Genomic DNA, 22,164 nt, shown 5'->3' with positions numbered 1-22,164 from the left:
CGGGTCCCTCATGGGCCTCCATGGATCCGGGTCACTCCTACGTCGGTACGGATCCGGCCTGCTGATCCTGGGCTGGACTTCTTCCTTCATGATCAACAGCAACTGGGCCGCCCGATGGGCCACATGCCTCATCACCGTCTGTGGGCCACCCGGGCTTGCCGGATCTAGGCACTGTTGATGGTACACCCATGAAGTATACCCACAACAGGTAGAGATCAGCGAACCCACCCCCTTCCAATATGTAAGTTTTATTTGCGCTACGAAAGTTACAATGTTGAATTCATATTTTTTGGGTATGATAATTTAGTATTTGCATTTGTAAATAGTACTCTCTCCAATCCATAATAAGTGTTAGAGTTTAGCTTAAATTATCCCATATTTAAACTAAACTCCCTACACTTTTTGAGGGAGTATATCTGTATATGTCATAAAAACTTAATTTTGGAGAGGGGACAAGTTGGCCTGTGGTTTCAAAAATCAAGCGTATATAGAAAGTACCATGAGGACATTTCGTGGAATCCATGAGAAACTATTTGTCGCACATATATCCATCGTGGGTAACCAAAAGAAATGGACATGCACAAAAGTAGTAGAAACAACGAAGAAAAAAAAACTTGGCTGGGACGAGAGTGTATAACAAATCAGCCCGCTTCCCGTGCCTACACTTGTCAGGCGTGGTGCGAGGCACGCGCGGGTACAAGCACACGAAGCGAAGCAGTCACACACACAGGCCACAGCCACGCGCAGAGAAAACAAACCAAACACAAACAGCGCCTCCCTCCCTCCCTCCCCAGTTCTCCTCTTCTTCAGGCCGGGCCAGAGAAACCGGAGGAGCGGAGCTGAAGCGGTTATCGCATCGTCTTCCTCCTCGTCAAACTGTGAGCTCCCCCTCTTTTCTTCCTTTGCTCTTCTCCGTCCACTCGGTTACTTCAGGTTAGTTCAGATAGATGACTTGAGATCTTCGTGCTGGTAGTTTCTTGACGAATCGCGCGATATTCCGTGTTTCTTGTGTTGTTGTTCTTGTATATTTTCGGGGCGAATCTTTGGTAGACAACACAGAGGTTCTGGTCTGTGTAAGACGCGGTTGTGCTCGGTGGCTCGCGTTATAAGCTCTGTCTCTCGCACTCGCTCTTGGGTGCTAGGATTTTGTTTCGTTGAACTGCTATTTTTTACATGCGCAGATTGGTTCATTGTTCCTGTTCTTGGTGAAGTTGTCGCTAGTTCGAGGATAGCAATAACCCGGAGTTGATGAATCCTGTTGAATCTTTTTTACATGCAGTATAGTATGAGCCGAGTGACGGATCGTAGATCCTACTACTACTAATTTACTTCATAATTTGCCATTTGGGCGCCATTAAAACCTGCTGACTCTGTGACTACCCCATGAATTGTTCTTTATGCGGCAGTTTGCAATCCAGATGCGAACGGTCGAGTTATAATCCTTTTTAATAAGGGGGGTTTTATGGCAGATCCTTCTCCTAGTGCCTTCTGTCAGATGGCTGGTGAAGAAATGGATATACTTATGCAGGAGTGACAACTTGCCTTGTTTTTTTTTATCGGTCGCTTGGTAGTTAGTTACCCTCTGTAGTCCTTAGTTTTGTTATATATCAGCCACCACATTTGCTGACATCATTGTGTTCTGGATCTAAGGCTGAACTGTAGTCAACGTTACTCTGTGATGTGGTACTACCTCTTTCTTCCGCTGGTAGTGTTTAGTGATCACTGATAGTAATCTTGTTCCTCCAACTCTGTAGCAGGAGTCGTTTTTTCCTTCTTTCAAGTGGAGTGAATTGCACAAGAGTGTGATCGATGGGTGGCTTCGTCGATCCCTTCATCCCGTCGTCGGCATGGCCTCAGGACATGGTGTTTGCCGGCTCGTCCTCGTGGGCAGGCACCGGCGCCTCCTCTCTCGTCGGTTCCTCGGCGCAAGGCATGGGGTTTTACCACCTCCAAAACGGCTCCTCCGAGACCGCGTTTCCTGCCGGTGGCACCGCGCTGCCGTCCGCGGAGCTGCACGAGCAGTTTCTGCTGCAGAGCGACGGCCTGGATTTTGACGGCGCCGGCGCGCTGGGCACGATCCTGCCGTGCCCCGTGTCGCTGACCGACAGCGCCCCGTTGATCTGCAGCTCGAACGAGAGCAGCGGGAGCGAGCAGTCCGGCGCCGGCCTGCCTCAGTTCCTCATGGGAGCAGAGCACCCGGCCGCGTGGCCTCCGGCCTGCCTCGGCTCCATGGCGGGCGACGAAACCTCGACGCAGAGCTTTGGTTTCGGCGGCATATCCGACGAGGATCTCCTGCTCGAGGCTGCTGCCTGCGCCCCAAACGGGACGAACAGATTCCAGCAGCTCGGCGCCGTGCCCCCGGCGCAGCTGCAGCTACACGTAAGTCTTGTAAACCTTGGCACCGATAATTACTATGAAAACCTTCCCTTAATATTCTTAGTAAACGATCCATTTTTTTCTGCACCTGCAGGATGATGCTGAGTTCAGCAGCGGCAAGCTGCTGTCGTTCTCTCCTGGACAGCACGTTCGCCCCGGCATCGACACTCTGCATCAGATGAACCAAAATGTGAGTGGGACCAATGCAATTTCATCTGATTTTCTTTTTGGAATTTCATCTGATTTTGTTGAGACACTAGTAGTCGGTCGTACTTGTTATCTGACGGTTGGCGCTGAATCGGACCGACCTACGTGATGAATTCAGGATGTTTGCGTCTCAACTGTCACCTAACCTGATATCCTGATCGCAACATGTGCAGGACTTCAGCGGCGGCCTGCGCCATCTGGACCTCTCCTCGCTGGTTCACGGCCCACAGCTTGCACCGTTCAATCCCAAACTGGTTTCTGAAGACGCCGGCGCCAAGATTAACGGTAATGGGGTCGCCGGGAGCGGTGGTGGAGCTGCTCCAAAGCCTCGCGCCAGGGCTCGCCGGGGCCAGGCCACGGATCCGCACAGCATTGCCGAGAGGGTGAGCAGCCCGTCCATCCCAGTGATTCTCGCTCCTCCTCTAGGTTCTGACTGGGTTCTGTCTGCTTGCAGCTCCGTAGGGAGAAGATCTCTGATAGGATGAAGAATTTGCAGGAGCTGGTTCCAAACTCAAACAAGGTGATTTACTCTTTTTACCGCTCAACCAGAACGACCACCTGACATAGTTGTAGAGCAAGGAAGGAACATACACATCACGGCTATGTTTAGCTGACACGGAACAAGGAATGTCACCCTACGTTTAGTTAGGCAGTGTCCAGATCGCCATTGCTTATACCTGGGGCCTTTATGAGTTTGAGCCTAAAATAGTGTCATGCTGTTAGTGAATGCAATATATAGATAGGGTCATTGTTACTTTATTGAGGCCAAGGAAGAAACCTCCCTTCTTCCTTCTCTCCCTCTGTTGCTCCGGCACCCCTATCCCCCACGGCAGAGAAGCGGCGAGGTCTTGTACCTCGCCCTCCTCCAATTAACCGTGGGTGGGTGTGTGGGTGACTGACTCTGGTGGTATGTGGGCGAGAAAAACTATTTGCCAAAATGTTCCTCTCTTTTTTCCGTTTAATTGAGTTTGCAATTTGCTTGTTTCTGAACCTTGGTTTATGTGTCGCAGACGGACAAGGCGTCTATGCTTGAGGAGATCATCGAGTACATAAAGTTTCTTCAGTTACAGACCAAGGTCCGTATGCATTGCCGCAGTCAGTTTTGTTCAGTCAATTACCTTCTCCTGCTTCTCAACTGACGCCACTGATATGTTTGAAGGTTCTGAGCATGAGCAGGCTGGGCGCGACCGAAGCCGTTGTTCCGCTTCTGATGGAGTCTCAGGATGAGGTACAGTAATAAAAAATTAACAGTCCATTGTCCGTTTGGGGGTCAATTCTTTTTTTTCACCGATGTGAATTTGCAATGCAGACCTCTGGGCTTCTGCTGGGATCCCCAAGATCAAGATCCCAACCGGACGAAGACAACGCGGCCTTCGAGCAGGAGGTGGCGCAGCTGATGGAGAACAACATGACGATGGCGATGCAGTACCTGCAGAGCAAGGGCCTCTGTCTCATGCCCATCGGCCTGGCGTCGGCGCTGTCGACCCAGAAGGGGACTGCTTCTGCCGCCATCCGGCCGGAGACCACCCTCCATGCACCAGGCGTCCCTACGGAGATGAAGTTCAAGACGATGTGATGCAGGCTCCGCAGCCGGTGATTAGATCCATATATTCGCCTAACAATTTGCTTCTGCTGTTGTCGCTTTGCCATCCATGTTGGTCAATCCATTTCCTCCCTAATCATGTAGTTCTACACTTTGCCTCAAGAAATCAGAGTCCAACGGCCAGTCCTTCCGTTTTGCCAAAATGAAAATTTTAAAATTCGATTATTCAGACTGCAATGTCGAAAACTTATAGTATTGATTTCCGGACACGGTCATTCTAACAAGCCAAATAAAGCGAATTGTTTGGATAAGTACGATCACAGATTCAGCCGGGGCTGGGAATGCTGTGTGGTGCTCGCCGTCGCGGGTGTCCGCCTTGTTCATCTAGGCCTTCCTGGAGAGCAGCTGCGCGCGGAGCTCTGCGGCGTCGATGTCGGCGAACCGGTTCTCGGGGATCCAGTTGCCCGTCTTGGGGTCCCTCATCCAGAAGATGTCCCCGCCGGATGACGCCTGTCCAGCGCCGCCTTCCGCGCCCGAGACTCTGCCAGCCATTGCCGGCGCTCGCTTCTGCACCTCCGCTCCCGCCGAGGCGGCGTAACCACGCCGGCTGCAGCACCACGGACACAATAATAAGACGGATAAGTAACATGGTTGCAAGAAAATCATAAACATCCGAGGACATGGAATCAAGATGAGAAGGAGAGGTGGTGGGCAGGGCACCTGAGCGCGAGCAGTGTGGTGAATGGAACGCGCGGCATTGCTCCCACCTCTCTCTCGAGGTTGGACCGGAGCTGATGGGGGCTGGGAGGATTAGGACCGGATCGACTCTGATTTGGACACCGCGCTCCGTATATATAGTACTAGGAGGATGGGCGGGCGGCGCTAGGGTTTTTCGCTTTGGGTTTAGGCGCCGCCGATGTGCTGCGGCCGCGAGCGGCTGGGCCCGAGTCCAGCTGTGCCTGTGCGCGGTGTGGTTTGGCCGTTTCCTTCCTCCTCTGTCTCCGCCGCAAACCGTTTGATGCATGCGGGCGAACCGGGCACGATTTTGATCAGCTTTAGCACGGGTCACGGCACCGACCAAAATGTGCCGGAAATCACACAATGACAGTGTGAGTGTGACTAATCATCTTCAAAAGAAAAAGAATGAATTAAGCAAATTCAATGGATCACTACTACAGGAAAACTGTTTTTTGCCGAGTATCCAAAATGCAAAGGACTAAAGACACACGATAAACCTCTTTGCCAAGTGTTAAAATTGGCAAAAACCCTACATGGCAAAAAAACTACACGGCAAAAAAAGACTTCCGGCTAGATGTGGCAATGGAGTCGAGGGTCCTCTCGGTGCAGGAGAGGCGCTTTAGGAAGCTCTTCAAGCGAAAGCTTCTTGGCATGTCGTCACTCGAGCGAACGATTATCACGCAGCGGTCCAGAGTCACGTGGTTGGATGAGGGTGATGACTGTACTAGGTTCTTCCACCTTCACGCAAGAACTTCATAGCGCAGCTTAAGGTGGATGGTGTGCTGATCTCGGACCATGAGAAGAAAGCCGAATCCATGGACTCCTTCTATGGAGAGCTCTTGGGTTCTTCGTCGGAGCGAGCTTTCTCGCTAGACCTGGATTACATGGGGTGCAGTTGCACGACCTCTCCGAACGGGAAGCTCCCTTCTCCAAGGAGGATGTGTGGGGGGTCATCTGCTCCAAGGAATTATGACTACGCTAGTTACAAAAATTATTATTTTCTGTTGCGAATCCCTTCATGTACTCGAAGGAAGGAAAGTTGGGATCGTGCTTCACACGCGCAGAAACCAAACTCTCACATCCTCAACCATCCTATTTTTCTACATCACTCTTCCTTGTCCGTTGCACAGAATTCTGCTTAAATTTTGGTGGCCGGAATAGCCAATACTACCGCCGGGGTAGCAAGGTTGCTGCCACATTCCCCTTTTCCCTGGCAAAACGGCCGGAAGTTGGCCGATACTACCGGTGACTTGTAGTACCACCATACTTTCGGTCAAGTACCAGAAACGAGCGTCGGGGGTCACAAAAGGGTAATGGTAGCCTTTAAAGGCACTCCGATACTTGGCTGGAAGTTGGCCAGCACTACCGGCCACCGGTAGTACCACCCAAATTCCGCCCGATCCAATTTGCAAAATGACCGTTGGTCATCTGTCTTGGCCTAATAGTACTACCATCCAGGGAGACCGGAAGTTCCAGTTTGAACTCTATTTACGAGACGGCTAGATCTAAGAGAGTCCATATAAATGGGGTCTTCTTCCCCAAGTAGAACAACCTATTGAATCTCTCTCTTCACCATTGATAGATCGAGCTTCATTTCCATAGATATCTCTACCTAGCCCCTAGAATCTCTTGATTCTCGAGGATCCGATGGAGGAGGCATAGATCTACACCCTCAAAGAAGGAATTTGTATTTCCCCTCGTGTGTCTTTGTGAATCTTTTTTAGATCGTCCTGAACCTTGAGCTTGTTGTGAATCTTCGTTGGAAGTCACCAATTAAGTTGTGGATACGTGCCCCAACCTTTGTGTAAAGGTTTGGGTTTCCACCTTGAAGGCTACCGCTTAGTGGATCGTGAGCTAACTTTCCTGGTTTGCTCACCAGAGAATATGATGAAGCCTTTGTAGCATCGGTTGGCCTTTGTGGCGCCACACCTCTCCAACATAGACGTACTTCCCCTCGAAAGGAACAAAATACAGGAATCAACCCTTGTGTCTCCATGTGCTTCACTCTCGATTACTTCTATCCTTTAGTGTTCCTTTATTACTCGTATCGTGTATCTTGTTACTTCCTTGTATATGGTCATATAGGTAAATTCACGTTATTCCATATCTAGAGAATTTACCTTTTATGTCAAGCCTAAATTGAAAAAAAAATTGATAAGCACCTATTCACCCCCTTGATGTCTACGCACGCTTCTATTCTTGTAGACAGTGTTGGGCCTCCAAGTGCAAAGGTTTGTAGAACAGCAACAAATTTTCCTTAAGTGGATCACCCAAGGTTTATCGAACTCAAGGAGGTAGAGGTCAAAGATATCCCTCTCAAGCAACCCTGCAATTACGATACAAGAACTCTCTTGTATCCCCAACACACCCACTACACTTGTCAGGTGTATAAGTGCACTAGTTTGGCGAAGAGATAGTGAAATACAAGTAATATGGATGATTATGAGTGGTAATTGCAATCTGAAATAAAAATAGCAGCAAGCAAACATATAACAGAACTGGTTGTAAACGGAGTTCGATGCTTAGAAACAAGACCTAGGGATCATACTTTCACTAGTGGACACTCTCAACAATGATACCATAATTGAATAGATATATATTATCACTTCACTATGCTACTCTGAACCACTCTACGGTTTGATAATAAACACAAATTCATTGCGTAGGGATGCATAAGCACTCCATAAAGTTCGCATTCTCAATCAATGGACGCCCCACGCTATCACTTTGAGCATACAATGACGGTCCTAACTAGTCACCATAATTTATAAGTATTTCTATAAATTAAGCTTAAGAAACAAACACGGTATGCACACTATCACCTTCACACAATGGGACATGGTGTTCCCGGAGATCACATAATAAAACCACTTGAGTAGCATAATAGTTGAAGAATAACATCTACTTATTCAACTAGATTACAAAGCTCACGATCACACAGAGATCATACATGGAGAGATAGATAGGCCACATAGCTACTGGTAAAACCCTCAGTCTTGGGGGAGAACTACTCACTCCTCATCATGGGAGTCAGTAACGGCGATGGAGATGGCGGTGGAGTCGATGGAGATGGCTCCGGGGGAAATTCCCCGTCCCGACAGGGTGCCGAAACATAGATTTCTGTCCCCTGAATCTTGTTTGCGATGACAGCGGAGCTACAGAACTTTTCATGGGCGGAGGCTGATTGATTTAGGGTTCACGCGTCGGGAGGCTTCTTATAGGTGGAAGGGCGAGGTCGGTGGAGGCCAGGTTCCCCCACACCACCCTCTAGGCGCGGGCCAGGGCCATGCCACGCCTAGGCATGGTCTGGCCACCTTGTGGCCCCCCTTCGTCTCTCCTCCGGACTTCGTCTTTGTTACAGAATAATAAGATCCTCGGCTTTTGTTTCACCCAATTCCGGGAATATTTTATGTACAACTTTTCTGAAATACAAAACAACAGAAAACAAGGAACTGGCACCGTGGCATCTTGTTAATAGGTTAGTGCCAGAAAATGTATAAAAATGCAACGAAGTGTGAGTAAAACATATAGGAATTGGTGTAAAACAAGCATGAAGCATCAAAAATTATAGATACGTTTGCGACGTATCACCCGTCTTCCGCTCCAGGCGCACATACGATCCTTTTAGCTTTGGAGGTGCTGCGGACCAGAGCCCCTCGCCAGTGGGTGGGTTTTTGATCCTAGTTCCAGTGTCTTCTTTGGGATGGTGATGCGACGTCAACATCATGAAGGAAAGGTCCTCATTGCCCTATTCTATTCGATGGTGCGCCTAGCACCGGCGAAGGATGTGTGGAGTTGACCGTACGGCGGATCTCTTATAGGATCCGATCCATTTTCATGTTTGTTGGTGTGGTTACAAGTTTGACTCTTTCGATCTATAGTTCTCATCATTGGCAATGGTTCCTACTTTGGTGTGCTATTCCTTTGGGGCTTTACCATGAAGACTTCATGTTCCCCTACTATAATAAGCTCTACTTCAATAAGCTTTGCCCGACGTCGGTGATGGAGGGCGAGGACGGTGGTGTGCCTTCCGCTTGCTCCACCGTTCGTAGTCGTCGCTAGGTGGTGTAATGACCTATTTGTTATTTTATTACTTTTGGCGTTGTTTGTATTGCTAATGATACACAAGCTGACTCCAACGATTATAAAATAAAGTATAAAAGAAACGAGCAAATCATTGAGATCTTCAAATTCTTTTTTCTTCCATAACACAATCTTGTTATTCTCTGAAGGCAGCCAAGAATAGATACCAAAACATAGACTTGAAAATAATAACAAAGGTTCTCCTATATTTTAATTTGAGCCGCAATGTCAAGATTACGTGTACACATGCAATCATTAAAGTAGTCAATCAACATCCACAAGAGTACCATTTGTTTTGAGCTAATCTCTGGGTAGGACTACAAAAAGTCCGACCTTTCTAAAGGTCCAATCTACCGAAACTCACGTGCGCGCGCGGAACAACCTCGTTCTAACACGTATACACCATCAACCGAAGCGCAGCGACGAGTACGCGGCAGCCCGCGGAACAAAAAAAAAAGTTCTACTGCAAGCTAATATGGCAGCGTGGAGGTGTGCTAGAGACCAGATGATGAGCATCTAAGATAGCTTACCTTATTATTATGGAGAATTCTTATGTTGTGCACACCTTACGTTCTACTAAACTTGTGAGTAAGAGTGTGTGAGTCATAGTATTCTGATACAACCATGATTCAAGGCAAAGAGAAATAAAACAGGAATGGACGGATTGCATTTTGATGTAGTCATCCGTGGAACTTGTCATTCCTTGGTCTGATTCTGATCGTGCATGCAATGCACCAGGCTGCGCATCTCTCGACCCAATTCGACCTCACTTGGTAGCTGAAACACAGAGACACGTGTAGTAGTATGTGGTGTGTTCTGAAATACACCAAAACCTAACTATGCAAACTAACCAAAGGGGCAATAGTTGGCTCATTTTGATATCAGTACATTAACATATAGATCCTGACAGCGTGGCCTCTCAATATTGCTTCATTTCCATCCAATATCCACGGAATCCAATGGAACTGCAACTGGTAAAAGATAGCTACCGTACGTCAACAACTATTGAAGGCAATGAGATAAAGGTAGATATCCAAACTTTCTATATCTAGAGCTCATGTTTTTTACACCCCAGGAGCACGCAGATTGCCTTCTGTCAACAATAATTGCAAAACTGAGCAGGGAAATTCTTATATTCGTAAATCTTATTTGCAATCAAATGTATACATTAATACCATGATAAAAAAATGTAACTTCTGAGCAGAGCTGCTTGTAGGGAAGAGGAAGACAAAAAAAAAGTATTCCTACCTAAATATACAAATTTTCCTGGGTGCTTTGTGTCAAGCATCAATCACCCATACCTATGCTTATATAGTGTCGATGCAAAAATGATTTCTACCAATTTTCTCTTCAGCTATATGTAATTTACAGACCAAAGTGTAAAATGCAACAATGATAGAAGCTAGTGGTTCTTCTAATAGGAAACTATCCAGCAACATCAAGGACGTGGGACCAAAGCAAGAAATTTTCTAATTAAACATGAATGAGACATACAAACCTGTCATATTTGTCACCATGAGAAGTTTGGGGGTAATTATCATGTGATGGTATTCAGAAAACTGGAACTGTAAGAGAAAAGGCGAGGCATAATTAAAGAAACTTTGGATTATCCCATGATTCCACTCTCCAGAATGAAACAGAACAGAACCCCTCCAAAGACGCAATGTTACTACCGATACTTATGGTAGAAGAATAGTGACCCTCAGATCAAGCGGAGATAATACGTGTAGTACTGAGAAGACATAAATAATTTAAGAACCTATAATTAATCTAGAAAGTTGACCTTCACATAAGCAGTCTTGAAATGTCATCTTGGATGAAATATGTAGTGAAATAATATATCTTACCATGTCTTACAGGCTAGTTTCTTAACAGAATACAGTATATAGCTTACATAAAAACATGATTATATATAGAACCTGAAAATCAATAACAGAAGAGAATACTTTTTAATATTGGGAAAACCTGTCCAAATTTTGACGTGAACAACAGAAATCCAAGGCAATTAGCATCATTTTGTACCAGCCATCTTGCAAAAAGAATCTTTCTTGTTTACAAACGAATAATGAAAACAATCAGATGATTTTGAGGCAAGACTTGTTAATTGTCTATAGAGAGTAAATCAGGAAAAGTTAAAATGACTGAAACAAATTTCACTATAGTGGAATCTGATGATATCATCTTTACTGTGACATTTGTTACCCCGTGAAATAGACTTCTAGTTGTCGCTAATTGTGCTGATTCATTTAGCCGAAGATACCAAGTATATTACAAAAGCATAGCACTACTTCATGGGTCATTATACCGTAGGTCTTGTAGTCTTGCCTATGGAGTAATGACTCCAAACCAAGGTGCCTTGAAGTGGTAGGGTTGGTTGTTTCTAGGATTTCTCATGGCCGATGATGTATGCTCTATGTTGGTGTGGATGAGCTGCTACATCGCGAGCACAAATTGTTGGAGTCGCCATCTCATTGTTTGGAGCTGGAGCGGCCGAAATGGAGGTTGTCTCCATTGAACTTGTGGAAACTGAGATGTTGGAGTAGATACTAACGGTAAAACTCCAATGAATTGGTAGTTTATTTATCTGACAATGAAAATTAGTGGATGGGCCATCATTGAAAATGTTGTGGATTTATTCTACAAAGGAATCGACATGAAGAAAACCTCCATGGTGCAAGGGATCCAAGCTTTACTTATCTGATAATGAAAGTGAGTGGATGGGCCACCATTGTGTAAGGAAAACTTGACCATCACAATACTTGATATTTTCTATATGGTGACTTTATATGAGACTTATTGAATCAATAAAAGGAAAACTGTATGCCATGGAAAAAACTTCAGTAGGCTAATTCTGAACTCTCTCAACGGAAATGCACAGGACATGAGATAAGTCTACTTACCTCAAATAGGACAATATTCAATTGTACATCTGAACTATCTGTGACAGCTTACAACGACATTTGAACTGTGGTAAGTAAGTTAAAGTGTAGATGAACTACATGAACTGTTTTGCATATCAGGGTATATGGAGCAATAGTAAATTTTACACAACAGTAAGATGTTTGAAATGATAAATGAATAAAAATAAGATTGCATGCCACCATGTATTGACAATACTATATCTGTACATTGAAAGTAGCATAGATAAAGCATGGTGGAGTGACAATGTCAAAAACTCATGGACTGAAACAGCAAAATCGCGACATTAGAGCATGAAACCTGCACTGGTATGTTGAAGCAAAATTTGCAGAGCAACAACTACCATAATGCGTACAATTAGGGAAGCAAAAATGCACCTAGCAATTACAGGAAACTGGAAATTGACCGTGCACCTGATGAATTGAAAAGCTACCTCATGCAGCTACACAGACAACACACGCAAATCATTCTAACCAAATATTTTAGGGCTACTCGCCTACTCCATCAGTTACTAAATCAGTAGTACTTGAGGAACACTGAAGATTGAACCAACTGCCCAACATCTCAGAGAAACCTGTCCAACAATCAATACTCAATACTTTCCGAGAATCAGTGAATCATATACAAAATCATGCAAAGAGATAAACATGCGGATATAAGAGAACTCAAACAAACTGCAGAGTTCTCTGAAAATAGAAAGAATGTTTTAGTTGACGGGGAGCCAATTCGTGCTCTTGATCGTTGGGTTTATAAAACCAACTGCCCACTTTAAAGGGGTACATGAATATTGCTGGCTGCAGCCTTCGCAGCCTTTAGAATGGTATAATGGATACCTTAGAAGGGTTCCACGTGCTTGTTTGGTATATTAGATGGATTTAACTGTGTGTTTCACAAGGTGACACATTCAGATATTCAACTGAACCCGTATATTTCAATGGTGGCAAACTTGGCCATATTGGCTAGTCCTATAGAGTTTCAAGCTTTCCCGGTTTTTTGTCAGTAGCACTCACCAAGCTCTATCAGTGTCAACCATTGCAGCAACTTAACTTTTACATATCTCAGTGATAAAATTCATAACCAAATGATGTTGTAGCCTTAGGTATAGGCACATAAAATTCGCTAACCTACACAAATTTCATTATGAAACTGACAAAATAACGTCACAACAGATGTAGAAGAGATGTGCGGAGCAGCGCTAACCTGCTCACTAGTCGATCTTGATCGAATTCGACGTCCAGCTCGATTAGTGTCGGCAGAACAGGGTACTTGCAAGAGAAATAGGCGTAGCTATAGTCCCCCGCCTCCTCCAGCAGGTACCGTGCAGCTTGCGGAGCAAGAGGAAGGCAAGGGAGTCGCTGCCGATCAACTGGCGCACGTCCTCCAGGTCCATGTGGTTGCTCGGAGTGTCGATGCTGTAGAGGCATGAACCCACCACGGGCGGGCTGGCGATGCGCGCGCTGGCTTAAGCCGCACGATCTTGCTGGACATGGTGCCGCACATCAGGGAGTCATCCAACATCACCACCACGCGCGGAAAGCGCAACACCGGTCCATCCATCAGCAGCACATCCAGCACCACGGAACCGACCTCCGCCACGGGCTCGCCGGTAAGCAGGACCTCCACCACCAGAAGGCCGGCCTTGGACATGCACAGGCCCACGGAGAGATACACGCGAGGATCGCCCACAATCACAACCGACGGCAGACGCACCTCCTCGCGTTTGTTGGACGCGTCCTGGCGAAGCCTGCAATTACGTGCCTCATCGAGCTCGTCCCCGGCGTCCTGGCGGAGCCTCCCGGGACGTGCCTCACCACGCTTGTCTCCGGCGTCCCGGCGGAGCCTCCCGCGACGCAACGCTCCTCCTCGTGCTCGTCGGAGGCATCCTGGCGAAGCCTCCCGCGACGTGCTCGTCGGCGATGGCATCGCGGAGCCTCCCTCAACGCTGCTCCTCCCGCTGCCCTCCCGTCTCCAATGGCGATTTAGAGAGAGAGGAGAGAAAATTAGGTGCCGGAGCCGCAGCACCGTGCGGTGGCGCTGGGCGTTGCCAAAGAGGGAGAGCAGGGCTCCGGCCCTGGGGCGGCAAGGATGTGAGATGGGAGAGCTGGGGGAAGGGACAATTTAGCTGCTCCAGTCCCCATAAGCGGCGCGGCTTGGGATTATTGACCGTGTGAATTCGGGCACCGCTTTGACTACTTTCCCAGCTACAGCCACACGTTCAAGCAACAAAACAATTCAAAGCTCCAGTAGTATGAAGAAAGGCAAAGAGACAAAAATCTTACAGAGCACCGGATATGCACACAGAAGAATAACAAAAGAAATCAACCCAATTAGTATAACACGTGTTACAACCTCATTAATCCTTAAAGAGGCCCAAAATTATGTAAAAAATCGAAACTGTTGAGCTTTAGTATAGTAATATGATTTTATTGACAATTTTTTATGGTAAATTCTTAGCTTTGGTAAAAACTATATATAAAAGCTAAACCCATTTGCTTGCACCTCAGCTATCTAAGTCACTATTCATGCAACTATGAACAATGCCACGTATGACTTACGTTGTTTCTTTAGTTAAAGGATTTTATTGACAATTTTTTATGGTAAATTCTTAGCTTTGGTAAAAAAATTACACTACTTTGTTAAAGAAAAAAATTTACTTTTGGCCGTGAATTTACTATATATAAAAGCTGGAAAAATTTCACAACAATTCATCGGTACAAATTTTTTTGCACTATTTTGCCGCGTTAACTATTTAGCAATTTTTTTTCTAAAATATATTTTCTCGGTAAAAATCTTGAATGTCAAAAGTAATTTGCCGATGTCAAGTATGAAACATGAGGTTAACTAGCTACCAATAATTATTCGAGGGTGCATATTCTTGTGACGGTAATTTCTCAAGAGTGCACAAGCACGGGCCGATGTCACCAATGAAACATGTCATCAACTAGCTAACAGTAATTATTCGAGGGAGCATATTCTTGCGACTGTAATTTGTCAATAGTGCACAAGTGTGGGCCGATGTCACCTACGAAACATGTCGTTAACTTGCTAACAATAATTATTCGAGGACACATATTCTAGCGACGATAATTTCTCAACGGTGCAACAACGTGGTAATTTCTCAACGGTGCAACAACGCGGTAATTTTTCGCGAGCCCGCAACTACCTTTATTTTTCTAGAAAGCAATTTCTCAGTAGACATCTTGAACATTGCCGATGTCAAATATGAAACACGCTGTTAATTACCTACTATTAATTATTTAAGGCCACATATTTCTCCGTCCGTCATTTGCAACGATAAACAAGGGTAGTAATTTTTACACGAACCTTCAACATCAACTGTGGTTCTGGAAAGTAATTACGCGCCGATGTTTCTTTAGTAACGGTGATTCAAAAAAATCTAACTTCCGCCCCCTCTTTTACCTGAGGAAAATAATGTTGTGTTCTTCTACTGTAACATCGAAAAAATATACTTACTCCACCATTCGTCACGTTTTCACCTGGGATGACCTTCTTCTACTCCATCACCTGTTGCTTCTTTCGGTCGAAGAAATAATACCATTTCCTATTCTAACAACACCGAAAACAAAAACACTCCACCATCCGTCGCCTATTTCACCGACACTTCTGCGATACCTCAGCAATCCAGATATTGTTTTATTTCTACAATATTTTAACCAATGATCTAGAAACAAAAGCACTACACCATCTGCCGCCTATTTCACTAGCACTTTCGCGGTACTTCAGCAATCCAAATATTGTATTATTTCTACAAAATTGTAACCAACGATCTTGATACCAGAGGCGCGGTCGAGGTTTAGATGTTTCTTCTGCTGTTTTTGAAAAGAAATCCCGCACTCTTAAACCTAAAAAAGCCGTTTAAAAAAAGTAATGTTGTACCATAGACAACACGGGCGCGGCGTGCGCCGCGCCGTAAACTTCCTAGTAGCATTCATTCGCATGCACACGAGGAAACTGCTACTCATTCTCTTGTACTTCGTCGTTTACTCGTACTTTCAATCACATCGGCATTGCACCTCCAGCTCGTCACGTACAGCAAAGTAAAAGAAAGTAAAAGACGACAAAGTACGAGTACAATTTAGCAAATACTTAAGAACAGTTGCACATAAAGCACGAGTACAGCTACACATACGAGCGAGTACAAGTACAGTCACGCACACCAGCAGGTACAGTCGTGCACACGAGCAGGTACAGTCAAACATAACACATGAGTACAGTTGAACACACAGGCGAGTACAAGTACAGTCACGCACACGAGCAGGTACAGTCGTGCACACGAGCAGGTACAGTCACGCACAACACACGAGTACAGTTAAACACACGAGCGAGTATAAGTACAGTCACACAGACGAGCAGGTACAAACACGCATACGAGCAGGTACAGTCGTGAACACAAGCAAGTACATGTACAGAAGTACAGTGGCGCGCACGAGCAGGTACAGTCGCACCTAAGTACAGGTACAGTCCTGCACACGGGCGAGTACAGTTAGCGAGTAAAGGAAAAAATTGCACCAAATACACTAAAAACAGAAGTACTTATCAGTTGAAACACGAGTACACTTATGTACACACCACAGGTACAATCATAATATTATTGTAAGTACGAAAAAAAAGTATCTCCAAACCTATCAACATGGGATCTAGTTTTGAAGATCTCGATGCGAGGATCTCAAAAGTAAAAACAGTTCGCAATTTGAACTTACGTTTCTCAAGATATTTCATTTTCAAAAAACGAATCTAGAAGAAAAAGGGAAAAACTGACACAACCCAGTCTTCTCTCTCCTCCCCATCCCCACCTTGCTTCCCCTTGCGACACGTGGCGAGCAGGGAGACCACTTCCCAGGGATTTTCTGGCACCACAGCGCGCCACTTGTCGCGTGCGGAGCGAGTTGCCTTCCCTTCGCTCGAAGGTCGGCCTTTTTTTAACGATTTGGCTAATCTCTACATTGCTCTATTATTGTTGAGGGTTATCTTTTTTTTTGAGAGAATTTGGCACTTTATTCACTTAACACAATATTCGGGATACAAAGACCATCAGGGGCTGGAGAAGCCACAGCTGACGTCCCAAATTGCTGGAAACAGCAAAGCGTGCCAATCTATGAGATTCAAAATTAGAGAGTCTACTTTCGTGCCTAAACGAAAATTCTTGCAAGTGTCTCGCATCAGCTTTTTTTAAGTGGATATTTTGTCGAACAAAATATTAGGCCCGATGAGATACAAACGACATGGCCGGCCCATCACCAATCTTTTTTTTTGAACAAGCCCATCACCAATCTAGCCCAGTCTCCCAGTACACTACTACTCCATCTTCCTCCTGCGACTTGTACTGGCAGGTACCTGGACTGGATTCCCAAACCAACTGCCATCTATCTTTTTCGCCGGACGGTGGGATTCTCCCGCATCCGCCTTCGCCCACAAGCCACGCGCCCGCCGAGCTCTCTACTCTCTAGGCTACACAGCAGCTACCATGGACAGGATGCGGGACGCCCTGGAGCGGGCCAAGATGCTGGTCGGCATGGAGGTCGACGAGGAGGCCGCGCTGCCGCCGCCCGAGGAGCAGTCCTTCTTCGACGACATCAACCGGCACTGCACCCTCAACACCACCCAGGCAATACGCCGCCTCCTCCCCCCCCTCTCCCGCCCGCCTTCCTGTGCTCGCTAACTCTCGGATCCGAGGGGTCTTCGCCCAGATCTGCCCGCGAGCCGATTATTGACCTAAGATGATGCTGACTAGCGGCTTCTCAGTCATCGAGAAATTATGGTATAGGATAGGTCGCGGTAGAACCGTTCGAATAATGCGGCTATAGCTGTTTACCAGATCATGGCTAATTTGCCCTTGCTGAGCGTATGGTGGTTGTGTCGTGGAACTGAAATTCACGCTTGTTTGCTCTTATTTGTGCAGAGGCTGTATGGTTTCGCGATATGCTTGGCTGCTGGTCTGACGTGCACTTTCTTGGTGAGTTTACCTGCCTTAACAGCATTCTCATGCACACTTTCCCCTTTACTTATCGCACATGGAACTCCGCTGTCATTGATGTTTCTTCTTTCGGTGTTGCTTCGTGAATGCTGTCAAGTGAGGTAGGGTAGTAAATGATTCATCCACCTTTAAGTAACAATTTGATGCTTCGCCCTTGCCGGATGTTCCTTACCTCGTTTGGTTCATATGCTTCACACCATCACCTGCTGTCTCTGGTTTTAATTTGTGATAAAACTGTCTATGACTAGAAACCTTTCACGTTGTTATGCCAAATTTCGGCATTACCAATCTTATAATTGTTGGTCAGGGAAACTGTTACATAGGAATACTCAATACTGCTCCCTAAGCTTCTTTAGGAGAGAACCTGCTTCTAAGCCTTCTCATATTGTGATGTTTCGCTTGTAGAGTTCTGTAATTAATTCGATGAAGCATTACTGTACCACATGATGTATTAATCATGATAATCTCATTCTTGCATCGCATCACATGATAATTAGAGATAATGTGGAGTTGGGGGACATCAGATAGTGCAATCTGATTCTATGTATTATGTCTGGCTAAAACCCTCCGTCCATAAAAGAATGTCGGAGGTTTCAGTGGCGGAGCTAGGGGGGGACCAGCAGGGGCCTTGGCCCCCCCTATGGCACGTTGCAGCAAGGTACTTTTTAGACATAAGCAAGCTTAGAAACGATTTTCAGAGGTAATTAGCATGATCGGCCCCCTCTAATGGATGAATTGCCTTGTTTGGCCCCCTTTAAGTTGTATTCCTGCCTCCGCCCCTGGGAGGTTTGTCTAAATTCATATGTAAAAGTGTCTAGATACATCCGAATTTAGACAAACTTTTGACATCTTTTTATGGACAGATGTAGTATTATGTCTGCCTACATTTTTTATTCTGCAATGCTAGTTTTTACCTTCCGAACATTATATTTAGCAGTTTTCTTCTGTCATCGCAGTCAATGATCGTTTTCTTCCATCCTGTGAAATTTGGGGTTACATTCACACTTGGCAATATGATGGCGCTCGGAAGGTCTGTTGCACCATTTCTTGAACTTATATGTTTCCTTGTTCTAATAGAATATGTTTTCTTCTATTTCCTTATGTGAGATTATGGACAGCATTTCTTATTACCAGAGAATCTCCTGACTTAAATTTTGCCATCTAGTAAGTTATATGTCTCCATAACCAGTAAAATCAGCATGGTCCTTATTTCAAGGACTTCTTTACACTTTTCACATAGATGTCTGGATGCAAAAGCAGAACCTTCCTCGACTCTTCATCTCACTTTGAAGAATGTGATTTTTCTAGTTTTGCAACTTCACCTAGTTATAGAAGTTTATGTGCTTAATGCAGTCTAACTTTGGCATAGATATAACTATTTTCTTTTCAAGGTGTTACATGATTTTGTCGTGACTTTGTGAGCACCTTAATATCTAAGAATCTACTTTGCCACTCAATGTGTGATCTATAATGTTCATGCACCTTTCGTATCTAGATTATCTTTTTGATGTGTCTCTAACTTTTTCTTCATGTCATCTAATGCTGGGACCATTTGTTTGACAGTACAGCATTTCTTATAGGTCCGAAGAGACAATTTGATATGATGCTTGATTCTATGCGCATATATGCCACTGCTATATACATTGCAAGCATCATTGTTGCTCTATTCTGCGCTCTCTTAGTAAGTAAACTGATTTGAGAAATCCGGTACATTTCATAAATTTATGACATTCTTATGTTTTACTTATATGATCAACTACATCGATGGTCCTTTATCTCTAAACAGGTTCACAGTAAGGTGTTGACTCTACTTGCCATCATTTTGGAATTTGGTGCCCTTGTCTGGTAAGTTGAATCTCTTCCAGTGTATGAATTTTTAATTTTTAACAAAAGCTACTATCAACCTTGCATAATGCTGGCCCAGCCGCACGCTCATAACTTATCTAGGTCCAGTTATGTGTAAACAATGCGTTGGAAGTAATACATTTTAAAGCAATAACCAATATTCACTACTATTTTCCTTGAAAAAGTATTCACAGCTAAGAGATATCATAGTGTGTATCTGCACATGCCATTGATTAAAACTTGCAGGATGCAAAACTAATGTCTCATCATATGGCTTAAAATTGACAACCATGTTTGGATCTGCAATGGGTTTAACCACTTAAATTAGCATTGCAAAAGCATAATGGATTGATCAGCAATTCTGAAGATATACAATGTTGTTATTTTGGTATTTGCAGGTACAGTCTAAGCTATATACCCTTTGCGCGGTCAGTTGTTTCAAAAGTGATGGCGTCTTGCTTCGACACTGAATTCTAGAGCAACCATCCTGATCCCATCTACCGCTCGTTGCTGGATCGTAGACATCCGTGATCAACCTCACATTGCTGGATCGGTAGACATCGATGATGTACCTTTCATTGCTGGATCAGTAGATACTGGTGATTACTGTGTACTTCTAACAAGCTCATGAACTTAAGATCAGAAATGATGTTAACTTTTCCCCAGTGTCCACCATCTTCTTTCACAAATCTGTATATGGCATCTTGTTTGTTCCCTTTGGCTTGGGATTTCCCTCCACGTGAATGCATGGCACACTCTTCGTGGAACATAGGAGCATCACTGTGATAGTCCTGTATGATGATCAAAGTTATATTATGATGATAGAAGTATCATGGTGCCTGTTTGAAAATCCTGCTTGTGAAGGCTTTGCTGAAAACCAGCCATTGTCAAATTTCTCACTATATCATGGTGGTGCATATGTATGAATGTCATGTTGGTGCTTAAAGAGAGAGAAATAGTCTATTTTATCTACAATTTCTCTTTGTGAACACCTAGACAATTCATTAATTTAGTGCTTATTATGGGTATAAAGTATAAACACCTGGTAAGTGTTGATGTTATGTGCTACTCTGTATCCTCTAGAAGAAGAGGCAACACATGGCATGTAAGTGGATGTCATGTAATCTGCTTTCAAGAAACGAAAAAAGAAGACAATAGACATTAAGTTCATCAGGAACTTTTGTCCAAGAAACTTTGACTGCTTTGTCTTCCACCCATCCATTGGCCGATTTGGTTGTATTCTTACAATTTGGGACAGTTCAGTTCTTATAGGTTATTGTGTCTTTGAAAATGAGTATGCCCTCTCTTCCAGTCCACAACTTCAGGTGCCACCTGGACTCTAACAAACATATATGCTCCATGTCAAGATGCCCAGCAACTGCAATTCTTGTCCTGGTTTCATGATGTCCATATCCCTACTGATGCAGATTGGTTGCTAGTGGGGGATTTCAACCTAATTCGGTCTCCTGATGATAGAAACAAGCCTGGTGGTAATATGAATGAAATGCTACTCTTCAATGAATCTATCAATAATTTGGGAATAATTGTATTCCTCTCAAAGGAAGAAAATTCACTTGGAGTAACATGCACTCCTCGCCTCTACTACAAAGAATAGATTGTTTTTTTTTTACTTCTCTGTCTTGGAATACAAGCTAGGTCAAAGCCTAAAACGCGCTGGCTCGACGGCCAGGCGGCGAGGCAGTCGCGGTGTGACGACCAGGAAAGGTTTGGCTCGACGGCCAGGAACTGGCGCAGCGGCCAGCGGGCATGCCACAACCGTTTCTGTTGGGGCCACGTTAGGCTGATGGGAGGGCCTGCTGTTAGATTCCGTGTAAATCATGTTTAATTTGGAGTGCATATTACAAAAAAATTACTGTAAAGTGGCAGATTTTTGCTAGCTAACTAAGAAGTAGTGATAGTTTTCCAAAATTTAGATAGAAATATGGTATTTTTATGCTATCAACTGTTTTGGTATATCTTGTTCAGTTTAGCAAGCGTGCATCGTGGAGATCTCATCTGTGCATGCATGTTCTTGTACTGGATGCGTTGGTTTGATAGAGAAGAAATCACTGCTGCTACATATCACGGGACCATGGACGTTACATCGATCTAATGGGCAGGTATGGGTAGCTCCGACCAAAATCGACTGTGTTTGCCTATCGTGTGACTGTAGTTAGTTTAATGCCATTAAAGTCCCGCAACTGTACTGGATGCGTTGGTTTGAAAGGTTTTTCAGCTGAGTGCCGTGTACGCTTGTACACAATTTTGTTTTTGAATGAAGTGTTGCTATTAAATTCAATAACGATATTGACAGATATTTTCACATCAAAAAATGTTTAAGATAAGACGACCATTTATCACCCATGTTATTTAACATAGTGGCTGGTATGTTAGCTGTCCTTATTGAGTGTGAGAAGGTTGATGGGAAAATTGAAGGGGTAGTCCCGCATCTAGTGGA

General features: G+C 44.7%; 3 protein-coding genes across 4 annotated transcripts; 2 read left to right on the top strand and 1 right to left on the bottom strand.

Annotated features, from left to right (window-relative positions):
• Window positions 1-722: 722 nt before the first annotated feature.
• LOC127334436 (uncharacterized) lies at window positions 723-4,313 on the top strand. Of its 2 annotated transcripts, none has more exons than XM_051360882.2 (8): window positions 723-878; window positions 1,758-2,379; window positions 2,471-2,566; window positions 2,757-2,966; window positions 3,038-3,103; window positions 3,594-3,659; window positions 3,743-3,811; window positions 3,893-4,313. In XM_051360882.2, exons 2-8 carry the CDS (start codon window positions 1,810-1,812, stop codon window positions 4,157-4,159), a joined length of 1,344 nt encoding a protein of 447 aa, XP_051216842.1. In that variant the 5' UTR covers window positions 723-878; window positions 1,758-1,809; the 3' UTR covers window positions 4,160-4,313. The 2 variants fall into 2 exon arrangements, with proteins under 2 accessions (XP_051216842.1, XP_051216841.1); XM_051360881.2 differs by having other exon boundaries at window positions 741-878; window positions 1,755-2,379.
• LOC127334437 (protein SENESCENCE-ASSOCIATED GENE 21, mitochondrial) lies at window positions 4,239-5,069 on the bottom strand. Its single transcript, XM_051360883.2, has 2 exons — window positions 4,847-5,069; window positions 4,239-4,733 (listed from the first exon to the last, which is right to left on the bottom strand). Exons 1-2 carry the CDS (start codon window positions 4,882-4,884, stop codon window positions 4,511-4,513), a joined length of 261 nt encoding a protein of 86 aa, XP_051216843.1. The 5' UTR covers window positions 4,885-5,069; the 3' UTR covers window positions 4,239-4,510.
• Window positions 5,070-17,231: 12,162 nt separating this feature from the next.
• Window positions 17,232-20,556, top strand: LOC127334438 (uncharacterized). The gene is made up of 6 exons (XM_051360884.2): window positions 17,232-17,492; window positions 17,787-17,840; window positions 18,818-18,891; window positions 19,425-19,542; window positions 19,648-19,706; window positions 20,105-20,556. Exons 1-6 carry the CDS (start codon window positions 17,352-17,354, stop codon window positions 20,181-20,183), a joined length of 525 nt encoding a protein of 174 aa, XP_051216844.1. The 5' UTR covers window positions 17,232-17,351; the 3' UTR covers window positions 20,184-20,556.
• The last annotated feature ends 1,608 nt before the right edge of the window (window positions 20,557-22,164 follow it).

Source organism: Lolium perenne, chromosome 6 (assembly GCF_019359855.2).
Source record: "Lolium perenne isolate Kyuss_39 chromosome 6, Kyuss_2.0, whole genome shotgun sequence".
Taxonomy (NCBI): Eukaryota; Viridiplantae; Streptophyta; class Magnoliopsida; order Poales; family Poaceae; genus Lolium; species Lolium perenne.
Note: the sequence above shows the minus strand (reverse complement) of the source record. Positions and strands in the feature narration are given on the sequence as shown.

Coding starts and splice junctions, on each gene's coding strand:
- LOC127334437 (XM_051360883.2), bottom strand. CDS start 4,884: ATGCCGCGCGTTCCATTCACCACACTGCTCGCGCTCAG. Junction 4,734..4,846: donor ACCACACTGCTCGCGCTCAG/GTGCCCTGCCCA, acceptor GTGGTGCTGCAG/CCGGCGTGGTTACGCCGCCT.
- LOC127334438 (XM_051360884.2), top strand. CDS start 17,352: ATGGACAGGATGCGGGACGCCCTGGAGCGGGCCAAGATGCTGGTCGGC. Junction 17,841..18,817: donor GTCTGACGTGCACTTTCTTG/GTGAGTTTACCT, acceptor CTGTCATCGCAG/TCAATGATCGTTTTCTTCCA. Junction 18,892..19,424: donor AATATGATGGCGCTCGGAAG/GTCTGTTGCACC, acceptor TTTGTTTGACAG/TACAGCATTTCTTATAGGTC.
- LOC127334436 (XM_051360882.2), top strand. CDS start 1,810: ATGGGTGGCTTCGTCGATCCCTTCATCCCGTCGTCGGCATGGCCTCAG. Junction 2,967..3,037: donor CGCACAGCATTGCCGAGAGG/GTGAGCAGCCCG, acceptor GTCTGCTTGCAG/CTCCGTAGGGAGAAGATCTC. Junction 3,812..3,892: donor TGATGGAGTCTCAGGATGAG/GTACAGTAATAA, acceptor TTTGCAATGCAG/ACCTCTGGGCTTCTGCTGGG.